The following is an 11,505-nucleotide window of genomic DNA, read 5'->3' as shown; positions in this document are numbered from 1 at the left end:
CCTTTAAGAGTGTCCGATTTCTCAAGAAACACATCTTTTACACGAAAGTAAAATATAATTATGACCAAAACATTTCTAATAGCTGCCTAATTTTCTCTGTGTGCGGCAAATCACAAATCACACGCATCTCTACTATTCAGTTTCGTGTCTATATATCATCACACAAAAGACTAGTCTTGGTGATCTCATTTCAGTGTTATAGCTTTCAAAGCTTTTCAAGAAGCAAGCAAAACCCAAAGAAGATTAGCAGCAATAGCGATTTCATCTATGTGAGATATTTTTCTTCGATTCTAAAGCTTCTGGGGGTACTTCAAATCTCTCTCTCTCTCTCTCTCTCTCCTTCACGTGTATTTCGAAATCTCCGTGCTTTCTGCTTTGTTTCTATCTAAAAAGCCATCTTTTTTTTGCTGACCCTACATTTTGATATGATCTCACTTGTTTGGAAAATAAAAATCGATACTTTACCTGAACTCCACCATTTCTTGTCTTGTGGTTTATTCAAAAAATTCACCACTTTTTAGCAAAACCCCTGAATTCGAAATCTGTAAAATTTTCATCCCTTTTATCTCGATTTTGGTAGGTGAAGAAAAGGAGCTCAATTTTGTTAACAAATTGATCATCTTTTTGGTTGTGCAGATTTGGGTGTGAGAGAAAGGAATCTGAAAAATGGCGGTGTCGCTTTTATCGAAGTTAAGGTGTATCACAGTAGATGTAACTGGTACTCTCATAGCATATAAAGGAGAGCTTGGTGATTACTATTGTATGGCTGCTAAAGCCATTGGTTTGCCTTGTCCTGATTATAAACGAGTTCATGAAGGCTTTAAACTAGCTTATACAGATATGGCTCAAAAGTATCCTTGTTTCGGTTTTCATGCCAAAATGCCTAACATTGTTTGGTGGAAAACTTGTGTTAGAGATTCTTTTGTCAAGGTATGTGTGTGTGTTATGCGGTGTATTGTGTGTTACTTAAACTTTGAATGTTTATGGGATTTTTGATTTCTTTAGGCAGGATATGAGTATGATGAGGAGACATTTGAGAAGATTTTTAGGCGAATCTATTCAACGTTTGGCTCTGCTGCTCCTTACTCTGTGTTTCAAGATTCAAGACCGTTTCTAAGATGGGCACGAAGTCAAGGTCTTATAGTCGGACTTGTTAGCAATGCGGAGTACCGATATCAAGAAGTTATTTTACCTGCCTTAGGTTTGAACAAGGTAGTGAAGAGGACTCATTGTGAATGTAGATGTGTGGTTTCTTTGGTTCTTGAAACTTGGGACTCAGTTTTTGCCATTTTGATTCATTTTTCAGGCAGAGTGGGATTTTGGTGTGTTCTCTGGAATTGAAGGGATAGAGAAACCAGATCCGAGGATATACAAGCTTGCGTTAGAGAGAGCGGGGAATAATATTGCGCCTGAAGAGGTTTTGCATATTGGAGATAGTATGCGCAAAGATTATGGTCCGGCCAAGAGTATAGGGATGCATGCTTTGTTGCTTGATAGGTTTAAGACAGAAGCTGCTAAAGACTGGACTGAAGCTGGAGCTATTGTGCTTCCTGATTTGGTTGCTGTTCAACAACTTTTGGAGTCTGATAAGTTGAAATGTTAAAAAATGAGACCTCTTTCTAAGTATGAAAATCTAATGTATTGTAGTATTGCACATGTTGTCTCCCTTCCTGATTTGAGAGAAAGATAAGTTTCAACGATTACTTCTCTGAGGAAAAATATAATCCAAGTCCTCTGGAAACCTCAATTTCGATTAAAATTATTCAAACCATACAAAAGCACACTTTTAACAAGATGAATCTCAGAACAAGTGAAGCTCGGAATTTACATGAGCAAGAAAGTATCTGTTTACTTTATTTAGAGATACAACACAGCAGAAGAAGGAGAAGCAAATTGTTTTGACTTAAACAGCAGCTTCAGCTCTGGAAGGGATCTTCCTTATGACAGAGATGGTATCACCAACTTTGATTGTCTTCTTGCCTTTGCCTTCGGTGTTGGTTAAGTTCCAATTCCAAACCATCTCCTTACCAAAGAAAACCTGACGTAAAAACGGAAATCGATATCAGTTTTATTGAAATTGGTTTAACATCATAATGAACCCAACAAGTTTCTCTCAAAACCAGGTAAGAGCTTATATCTTACCTTTCCACGCGGTTTCTTGTCTGGCATTAAGACATTGTCTGATCTAAATTTCATCAGAGTTTCAGTTGGTTCTGCTGCACCCGGAACCCCGGTTTCTTGATTCACAGTTGGTACCTGAAAGAACAAAATGGTTAAAGCCTCAACTTGAGAATCTGAGTATACTTTACTTTCACATCATATTCACCTTGCAACGGCTGCATAGCCTAACTCCTTGGAAGACTAAATCGTTTATCTTGATTTCATCCCAAAGATCTTCACCGAAAGGATCACAATTATCAACAAGAATGCTACAAAGAAACAACAAACAACGAATCATGAACAAAACAACCATCATTAAACGTATTAAGACTTTTAATGAATGATCGTTTACTTGGGTCTAAAACGGTTAATAGGCACCGGTTCTGGCAGAAGTGTATTCAACTGGTCTAGAGAAGCCTAAGAATCAAAAGCAAAAAGAACATCAAATGTGTATTCTCATTAACAGATATTGGAATTGTGGGTATTGGCTCACCTGAGATGCAAACAAAAAGGGGAACATATCTGCAAATGTTGTAGAGTAACCTGCTGCAAACTCAGGAGGTGACGGTCTAGTTTCAGTGTCTGTAGATAAGTTTCAAAAAACTTGATCAATTATGTGCATCCAAAACCAAAATATGTTTCAAATGAAAAGATTCAATAAATCTAAATCAAAACCTTTCTTAAACCGAACCAAACGGCTTTGTTTTCCAAGAAAATCTGAAAACCACTTTGCAGCTTCTTCTCCTTCATCAAACGCAGAGCCAGACCATTCCCACATCGACACACCTTCTGCCACCGAGCTTGGCTTAGTCAACGGGATCTTTAACGGACTCATACCAGGGGCTCTTAAGACTGCAAAATGAATAATCAAGAACATAAACTCGAGTCTCAAAATTCAGACATAACTTTCGTAGTTTAGCCAGACACTCACCCAAAAATGAGTCCTTTGTTGGCTCCCAATCTTCCAAAAAGGCTTCCTTAGGTAACTCCGATTCAACAAGAGCAAGCTTTGGCTCAACTCTTTGAGTGTATGCTCTTCCTTTGTAATTCACAACTAACCAATACCGGTCCCATTGAAATCCTACATCAGTTTCCACAGATTCATTAGATCCACACCAAGACAGCTTCATAGTCAAACATTTCATCATTCACACCCATAGTGAAACTTTAGTGTTCATGCCAACAAATTGATCACTTTCCATCCAATCAAGCAAGACCCTTTATAGTATCATCAAATGTATCATCAAATATATCATCATACCCATAACAATGAGAGTCAACAATCTAATGTTCATACCAACAAACAAAAAGAGAGAATTTTATCGTTTACTCTCATTGTACCGGAAACTTCGTTCACTCTCTCTCAAAAAAAAAATTCACTTTGCCTCAAGTCAAACAAGACCCTTTATTACCATCATCAAAACATAACTTGTAACTTCACATAAACAGATCAAAATCTCAGAAATCAATTATCATACCATTTATTTTTTTAAAAAAAGGAGCTTTTATACTTTCTCAGGAATCAAAGGGAGAGAAGAAGATGGTTCTTGAATTTTTACCAGTATGAGTAACGGTTGCCTGAGGAACAGAGATCCCACGGCAAGATTTGATCGGATAAATGAACAAAGATTGAATCTTTCGAGCTTCCTCCATCTTTCTCTCTTTCACACACAGTGGCACCCTTGACACGATGATGAATCTTTCAGCTTTTTACAGGGTGGTAATCGAACAATTCAATTATTTTGGTCATCGTTTTCAAAAAGGTGTCGTTTTGAGTTTGTGCATTTTACACACGTGGGCTATATTACCAGACCGGTTACACCAAGTCACCAACCACTATATTTTCATAAATTTGGTTTCTTTTCAACTTTTTGAACTTGAATTCATTCAATGAATGTTATCACTTTTCCAAATACTAGAAAATTATATGATCAAGTTAATATTTTGTTCAACAACGCATTAATAGGTAAAGTAAGTTGATCGAAATATATATCTTTCAATAACTAAAGATTAAAGAAAAACAGCAAGATAAGAGAAACAAAAGCCATTGACAATTAGTCAAAAGGGAAGCAAAATAGCTTTCAACTGTGTCTCAACATAGTAACGTTATTGGAAACGAATGCAGTTTTAAGTACGAGAAACTTTAACTTATAAAGTTCTGTCTGATACAACCAGAAGAGTCTGATCCTAAAAGTGCAATGTTTTTTAGTAGCCAATGGTTATTACTTCTACTTGTTACGTTTCGCAGCACGTTTTCCGTGACCCTTCTTTGGTGGTCCTTTGTTACGACGCTTCAACATCTCAAGCTTTGATATCCGCCTACAACGACACACAAATCCAAGTTAAAATGCCTCTCAACAGAAACATTACTAGGGGAATAGACCAAGTGTAAGTGAAGTTTATAGAAAGTATGATCCATAAACTATCCTTTTCATATAAGATTATATCGCTAATTTGCTGCATTTTACACCAGCGACACAAGAACAAGACTCTTCATAAGCTTCACAAATCACAACCATCTAAGAACAATACACATACAATCTACATCGAGTTTCTTTCTAATGTCTAGTATTTCCTACACTAACTCCCAATTTGCAGTTGAACTAAAGCTTGTGGAAACATGTTACAGCTTGATCCAATTCAGAGATTTCAAGTGGTTTCTGTGATAAACAAAGCAATTCATTGGAAAGTAGACAAAAAATAAAAGAGAGAGGTCTAGGAAAGTACTCTTGTTCTTCTCTAGCCAAGACATTGGGATCCTCATTCTTAATGTCATATGGATACCATTCTGCAACCTTGTCACCAACAAGCTTCTTCCTTAATATCTTATGAGGAGATCTCTGTCCCGTTGGGTTAAGCATATGTCCGAAAATCCTGGCTCTCGCTTCGTTCACACCTCGACCCACTGCTGAAGATATAAGGCTTTTCAGGCTACCACTAGCCATCTTCCTTGACACACTATACCAGCTTAAAGTAAGAAACAACGAAAACAAGATCAACTTAACAAAATCACACATTGTAGTCTGATAGATTTAACAATAAAGGCACAAACATTTAAACCACAAACTTGATGTTGAAATACAGTAGCTTCTGCAATTACGAGAATGTGCAAACTATGAGAATCTTAAGGTTTCCATGTCAGTGGTATCAACTCTAAGAAACGATTCCGCAACACTAGGTTCCGTCTACTTAACATTAGCTTCTAAAGACTGAATTTTTTATTCCGAAACTAAGACTGAAGTTTCTACATTTTAAACGGGAACAATTGGTGAAAAAAAAAAAAATGAAAACTTTAAAGGATCCCTAGAACACAATTACGTTAGAAACGCTGTCCAATCGAAGATCACGAAAAGAAACCATAGAGATGAGTAGTTTCGTTATGAGTCCCCAAGACACAATCTCTGAGACATTTCATCGAACACGTTTCGTGCTCGAATCAAGAAAATTTTAAAAGAACGGTTTTAACCATTTGGCAATGAGATTACAGGTCGAACCTGGACGGAGAAGAAGAAAATGAGAAGAGGAACTTACCGTGAAGAGAAACAGTAGCGACGGCGACGAAAGAAGAAGGAGAGAATCGGGAGAGATGTAAAATGAGAAGAAGAGAGACTAAAAAAATGAAAATGATATGTTGACAGGAATGGGTTCTGTTTGAACGTTTTAAAGTATAAGGACTATTTCTATACATATTGGAAATAAAAGGATACGGTATGCAATTACCCAAAATAAAGAAAAAAATAGTGAAAAAAATGATATGTTGCTTTCATTGAGAGTTGAACTCAAGACCTCCCGCTTACTAAACGGGTGCTCTAACCAACTGAGCTATGAAAGCTTCGATGCTTACATTGTAATACAGATTATAATATCCGTATCGCTTTTTGTGGACTAATAATTTAACGAGAATTTACTCTAGGATTTAAATTTATCTAGCCCCTCTTCCTCCAGTTTCATTCTATTTAACCCCCTAATAAAAAATATATATTTAAATGTTTTTTTTTCAGATAATTGGTAAAAGACTATAAAATTTAGGATTTTTGACATATTTACAGACCCAACCTCATTTTGGATCTAGATCCATATTAGTTTCGGATATCCATATTAATTTTGGATCTTTTAATCTCCAAATCCATCGAAACCCTAATTTCATTCTCTTTTTTTTGTTTTTCGTCTTCTTCTTCTCCGACTTGGGTCGACGGCCACAGAAGAGGATCAGTCTCGTTTCATCTTCTTTTCTTCTCTCTTCTCCCAAAACTCTTTCGTCTTATTCCTCTCTTTTCTCTCAATCTTCTTTCTTCTTCTCTTTGGAGAATCCACCGTGAGAAATCGAATTTCGCCGTCCGTTTTCTCTCAGCTGCCGGTTATTGTAAGCCATTCTTTTTGTTTCTTTCTTTTGATCCCTAATTTTGACTGATTGTTGGGTTTAGTTCTATAAATTGTGTGATAAACGATATGAATTTTGTGAGTTTTGAGTTTGGGATTGTGTTTGGGAAATGTGTTAAAAACGCATTATATTTCTTATACGAGAACATGTGAGTTTGTGTTTGTCTTCGGATTGAGTTTGTGTGTGTGAGTTTGAGTTTGTGTCGGATTTTGAGTTTGTGAGATTGTGTGAGTTTGAGTTTGTGGGAGTTTATGTTCAGTTTGTTTTTGTATTTGGATTATTTGAGTTTTTATCTTTTGTTGCTTTCGATAATGAGATTGTATGAGTTTTATGTAGATAATGAGACTGCTTTTTAAATTTTGTTTCTGACCAGGAGGTAATTAGTATATCAATCTTTAATTTTGTTTAGTACAACATATTACAACTAGGTACAACTATGTTGTGACACTTAATTTCTTTGTAAAATTGTGTTGGTATTTCAGGAAACAGAGATGGATACGGAGGAGGACAGAAGGAACTAGTGCTGGTGATACAGGAACATGAACAGAAAAAGAAAGAGAAGTTGAAATTCAGATGGGAGAAAGAACAGAAACGAGACCAGCTGTGAGTGATATGCAAGAAGGATTTGAGGTTCAGATGAGAGAAGGAATAGAAAAAGAAGGAGAAGGAGAAAAAGAAGGAGAAGGAGGAAAATAAGGAGAAGGAGAAGGAGTAAAAGAAGGAGAAGGAGAAGGAGGAAAAGAAGGACAAGGTGAGCCAGCTCGTGATGGTGAAGGAGAAGAAGAAGGAATGGAAAAAGAAGGAGAAGGAGTTGGGGAAGAAGGTGAAGGAAAACATGAAGCTCCGAGAGAGCCAACTGGTGATGGTGAAGGAGAATATGAAGCTCCCAGAGAGAAGAGGAAGCTCCGTCCGTCGAAGTTCATCACTACTCCTTTCACGGCTGCGAAAAAAACGAAGAAGTGATATTTGTTTGTGTAGTTTTGAAAACTTATCTGGATATCCAACTTGTCTTTTGTGTATCCTTTATTATGCAACTGATTTTAGGTACAACTGGTGTTTCTAGAGACAACTATGTTCTTGGGTTATTTTGTTTTGGGTTTATGGATTATCCTGTGTTTATTATGCAACTGATTTTAGGTACAACTGGTGTTTCTAGGGACAACTATCTTCTTCGGTTATATTGTTTTGGGTTTATGGATTATCCTGTGTTTATTATTCAACTGATTTTAGGTACAACTGGTGTTTCTAGGGACAACTATGATCTTGGTTTTTTTTTTTTTTTTACTATTATTCTGGTACAACTGAGTAAAGTTAAGTACATCTACGTATTTGTTACAACTGATATTTTGTCCTTTTGCGCCGTCAAAAGTCTACGTTGTGACACCTGGCGCCGTCAAAGAACATCACATGTATAAAAAATAATTGTTTGCGCTGTCAAAAATTCATATAGTTGTCCAGTTGTACATAGTTGTACTTAAATTAACATAGTTGTTCTTTGTTCTAAAAACCACAAAAATTAGTTGTTCTTCACTTTAGATCAATTTTTTCTAGTTGTACTTATGATATTACATAATTAGAATAGAATCCCTATGTCATCTTGTATATAAATGTTTGAAATCACCATTATTTCTTGATTCTCATTATTTGTGGTCATTATATACAAAGAAACTCTAAAATACTAAGGTTGTTTATTGAAGAATTTGGATTTCTATGGTTTAGATTTGTTTTTCACATGTGAAGTGGATTATGTTAAAATTTTGTGGTTGTTACATACAAAGTAACCTTAAAAGACCAAATTTTTATATTTTGGTTCTAAGTTTTCTAATTTAATTTTATATTTTGGTAATAGACTATAGTTGTACCGGTTGTACCTAGTTGTACCAAGACAGGACAACTCAATCAGAAACAGAACAAATACAAACACCAACGTTCCTAAAATCATCAATCATAAATCAATTCGTTGCACCACTACCATTCGTTCCACCAACTAGAGCAATCTCTTTATTCACTCCATCAATTAGAGCAATCTCTTTATTCGCTCCACCATTATCATTCGCTCCACCAATTAGAGCAATCTCTTCATTATTTGGAAGATTTCTTGTTGCCAAATCCTTTATCAAAACTTGATCAAACCCCTCATTTTCATCGATCCCCTGATTTTGTTCTTCATTATTGGTAACTTCGACATGCAAAACACTTCTAAACCCTTCTTGACACATCCTTTAAATAACACACAACATCTTCATCATCTCGAATATAATTTGGTATTCCCTTATAGTTTGGGAATGAGAAGAGAAAGTAACTAACTCTCAGATTTTTCATAGCCACATCTACCTTTATCTTGCTGCATATCTTCTCAACCAAGTTAGCATATGATACATCACTAGATGATGTCTTTATAAGAAAAGAATACACTTCCTTATCTTCTCTTGAAATCAATCGTACATCTTCTCCAATACTTGAATAGTATCCATCATAAAGAAAGCGTATGATTGCAGTCTTTGGCATTGTTACCTGAAAAAGAAAGAGAAAGAAAACAGTCAATTTCCATTTTTTAGTAGTAGTTCATAAACATAGTTGTACCCATGTGTCTCAGTTGTACCAAATTTCTGGATCTTTAATTTCCTACATAGTTGTACCTATATGTCTCAGTTGTACCAATTTTTTGGATCCTTAATTTCCTACATAGTTGTACCCATTTTTCTATTCTATGGATTTAACCTATTTTTGCCTCTTCTCCGTGCAGTCGACGACGCTCCATCTTCACCGGTTGCTCTTCTTCTTAACTCATGATCCATGGTGTTTCACCCTTTGATCTTCCATCTTCTCTGAATTAATGGACAGTCCACTACTTCTTCCTTAAATTGTCATAAATCCTTGTGTTATATAAACCAATCTCTTACAATGTTTTTGAGAAATGAAGTAGGAAAAAAAAACCTCAAGAGCATGACCAAATCGTTTGTACTTCATCAACTTCTTAATCATTCCACGAAGGTCTTCTTTACTGGTGTAGTTCCCTTCTCCAAGCCATTCGTCAAGTACAGGAACAATTGAAATCTTAAGATCTCCAAGAGGTGAGATCCTTTTGTAAAGATCAAACTTTCCCATAGAAGAAGATCCATATCCACGAGAAAGCATTCTCCTTTGTATACCCAACAGGAGATTGACTCCATTGTTGAGTTTGTTGCAGAACCACATAGGAAAGAAGAAGGAACAAGGTATTGTGAATCTTTATCAAAGGTTTTAGCTTTTAAGTTGCAATTGTCACTCATATCATAAGTCATAACCCTTCAAAAAACAATTAAAACATGTCGCTGCTAAGATTGAACTGCAGACCTTTATGTTTTATTTTCATTTTGTAAATAAATTTCCAAGCTTTCAGAGAGGTTTCGTCGTCTCTGTCGCCGGAATCAATGAATATACTGAGGCGATTACCGGCGAATTGGATAGCGAGCAGATACTACTACACCAACAGAGTTAAAAAGACGACACTTTACTCCAAAATCAGTCCTTTAGGAGACCCTAAATCAAGTGTATACCCAAAACTCTAAAATTGGGTTCAATGCGGCAAGAAGGTCTCTGTTGCTGAGCTTATTCGCATCGTTCACGCAAACGCTTCCTCCACGCTCTCGAGGTCAGTAATTTTATAGAAATCTAGCATCTTTCTCTCTTTTACCTGCCGAATTAAAATCTTAGGGGTTTAACTATATTATGCAGGTTTCGAAATGGATGAACGAGACTGGTGTATGTGTGTGTTCTTACCAACAGAACACGCGGTTCATCTTGATCTCATTGGTAGAGTTCATGGATTCGTTACCGCGGAAGAGTACTTCGAGAACCTCAACGAACAGTACAAGAACGATAAGACTTACGAAGCGCTTTTGAATTGTTACGTTAGGCAGCAGAACGTTGACAAGGCTCAGTTTCATTTTCAGAAGATGAAGGAGATGGGTTTCGCTTCTTCCTCTCTTACTTACAACTACATCATGTGTCTTGACACTAATCTCGGTCAGCACGAGAAAGTTCCCAGGGTTTTAGAGGAGATGAAGGAATATAATGTTGCTCGGGATAATTACAGTTTCAGGATATGTATTAATGCTTTTGGTTCCATGTCTGATCTCGTGAGGATTGGTGTGATCTTGCAAGATATGGAGAGAGAACCGGATGTGACAATGGACTGGAACACTTATGCTGTTGCTGCCAAGTTCTATATCGTTGGTGGTGATCGTGATAAGGCGATTGAGCTTCTGAGAATGTCGGAACATAGACTGGAGAATAAGGATGGTGAAGGTTACAATCATCTCATTACTCTGTATACTAGGTTAGGAAACAAGTTAGAGGTATTAAGGCTATGGGGTTTGGTGAAAGAAGCTTGTAAGAGGAGAATAAATCAGGACTATCTAACTGTGTTGCTGTCGCTTGTGAAGATTGATGCTCTTAAAGAAGCTGAGGAAGTACTAACGGAATGGGAATTATCCGGGAACTATTACGATTTCCGAGTCCCTAACACTGTGATTCGTGGGTATACTGGGAAATGTATGGAGGAAAAGGCAGAAGCAATGCTTGAGGATCTAGCGAGGAGAGGGAAAGCTACTACACCTGATTCTTGGGGACTTGTGGCTATTGCTTATGCTGAAAAGGGTGTTTTAGATAATGCTTTTAAGTGTATGAAAACTGCCTTGGGTATAGAAGTGGGTAACAGGAAATGAAGACCTGGGTTGAAGCTGGTTACAAGTGTTTTGAGTTGGCTAGAGGACGAAGGAAGCTTGAGAGAAGTAGAAAGCTTTGTTGCATCTCTTAGGAATTGTATCGGTGTGAACAGACATATGTATCATGCTCATCTTAAGGCTGATATACGAGAAGGTGGAAGTAACATTGATATCTTGTTACAGCGCATGAAAGACGACAAAGTTGAAAGCGATGAAGAAACCACACTGATTCTTAGCACAAGAAGCTCATGCTGA

At 36.7% G+C, this 11,505-nt stretch overlaps 3 protein-coding genes, 1 non-coding gene and 1 pseudogene across 6 annotated transcripts; 2 read left to right on the top strand and 3 right to left on the bottom strand.

Annotated features, from left to right (window-relative positions):
• Positions 24 to 1,700, top strand: LOC104771653 (haloacid dehalogenase-like hydrolase domain-containing protein 3). 2 transcript variants are annotated; one of them, XM_010496219.2, is made up of 4 exons: positions 24 to 305; positions 637 to 930; positions 1,006 to 1,212; positions 1,307 to 1,700. In XM_010496219.2, exons 2-4 carry the CDS (start codon positions 667 to 669, stop codon positions 1,601 to 1,603), a joined length of 768 nt encoding a protein of 255 aa, XP_010494521.1. In that variant the 5' UTR covers positions 24 to 305; positions 637 to 666; the 3' UTR covers positions 1,604 to 1,700. The 2 variants fall into 2 exon arrangements, with proteins under 2 accessions (XP_010494521.1, XP_010494522.1); XM_010496220.2 differs by lacking the exon at positions 24 to 305 and adding an exon at positions 333 to 544.
• On the bottom strand, positions 1,734 to 3,915 carry LOC104771651 (mitochondrial amidoxime reducing component 2). Its single transcript, XM_010496215.1, has 8 exons — positions 3,720 to 3,915; positions 3,092 to 3,241; positions 2,836 to 3,012; positions 2,654 to 2,742; positions 2,513 to 2,577; positions 2,327 to 2,429; positions 2,143 to 2,256; positions 1,734 to 2,038 (listed from the first exon to the last, which is right to left on the bottom strand). Exons 1-8 carry the CDS (start codon positions 3,811 to 3,813, stop codon positions 1,904 to 1,906), a joined length of 927 nt encoding a protein of 308 aa, XP_010494517.1. The 5' UTR covers positions 3,814 to 3,915; the 3' UTR covers positions 1,734 to 1,903.
• Positions 4,215 to 5,797, bottom strand: LOC104771652. 2 transcript variants are annotated; one of them, XM_010496217.2, is made up of 3 exons: positions 5,692 to 5,797; positions 4,888 to 5,118; positions 4,215 to 4,479 (listed from the first exon to the last, which is right to left on the bottom strand). In XM_010496217.2, the coding sequence occupies exons 2-3, from the start codon at positions 5,103 to 5,105 to the stop codon at positions 4,389 to 4,391; spliced, it is 309 nt and encodes a 102-aa protein (XP_010494519.1). In that variant the 5' UTR covers positions 5,106 to 5,118; positions 5,692 to 5,797; the 3' UTR covers positions 4,215 to 4,388. The 2 variants fall into 2 exon arrangements, with proteins under 2 accessions (XP_010494519.1, XP_010494520.1); XM_010496218.2 differs by having other exon boundaries at positions 4,888 to 5,127; positions 5,692 to 5,780.
• Positions 5,919 to 5,992, bottom strand: TRNAT-AGU. The gene has a single exon. It is a non-coding gene; the product is annotated as a tRNA-Thr (tRNA).
• On the top strand, positions 9,893 to 11,505 carry LOC104772806 (annotated as a pseudogene).

This window comes from Camelina sativa, chromosome 20 (assembly GCF_000633955.1).
Source record: "Camelina sativa cultivar DH55 chromosome 20, Cs, whole genome shotgun sequence".
NCBI lineage: Eukaryota > Viridiplantae > Streptophyta > Magnoliopsida > Brassicales > Brassicaceae > Camelina > Camelina sativa.
Note: the sequence above shows the minus strand (reverse complement) of the source record. Positions and strands in the feature narration are given on the sequence as shown.

Excerpts from the sequence above, each read along its gene's own strand:
- LOC104771653 (XM_010496219.2), top strand. The coding sequence starts at position 667 with ATGGCGGTGTCGCTTTTATCGAAGTTAAGGTGTATCACAGTAGATGTA. Across the intron at positions 931-1,005 it reads TTAGAGATTCTTTTGTCAAG|GCAGGATATGAGTATGATGA; the intron begins GTATGTGTGTGT and ends TGATTTCTTTAG. Across the intron at positions 1,213-1,306 it reads CTGCCTTAGGTTTGAACAAG|GCAGAGTGGGATTTTGGTGT; the intron begins GTAGTGAAGAGG and ends TTCATTTTTCAG.
- LOC104771651 (XM_010496215.1), bottom strand. The coding sequence starts at position 3,813 with ATGGAGGAAGCTCGAAAGATTCAATCTTTGTTCATTTATCCGATCAAA. Across the intron at positions 2,430-2,512 it reads ATTAACCGTTTTAGACCCAA|CATTCTTGTTGATAATTGTG; the intron begins GTAAACGATCAT and ends GTTTCTTTGTAG. Across the intron at positions 2,039-2,142 it reads ACAAGAAACCGCGTGGAAAG|GTTTTCTTTGGTAAGGAGAT; the intron begins GTAAGATATAAG and ends TTTTTACGTCAG.
- LOC104771652 (XM_010496217.2), bottom strand. The coding sequence starts at position 5,105 with ATGGCTAGTGGTAGCCTGAAAAGCCTTATATCTTCAGCAGTGGGTCGA. Across the intron at positions 4,480-4,887 it reads TTGGCTAGAGAAGAACAAGA|GCGGATATCAAAGCTTGAGA; the intron begins GTACTTTCCTAG and ends GTGTCGTTGTAG.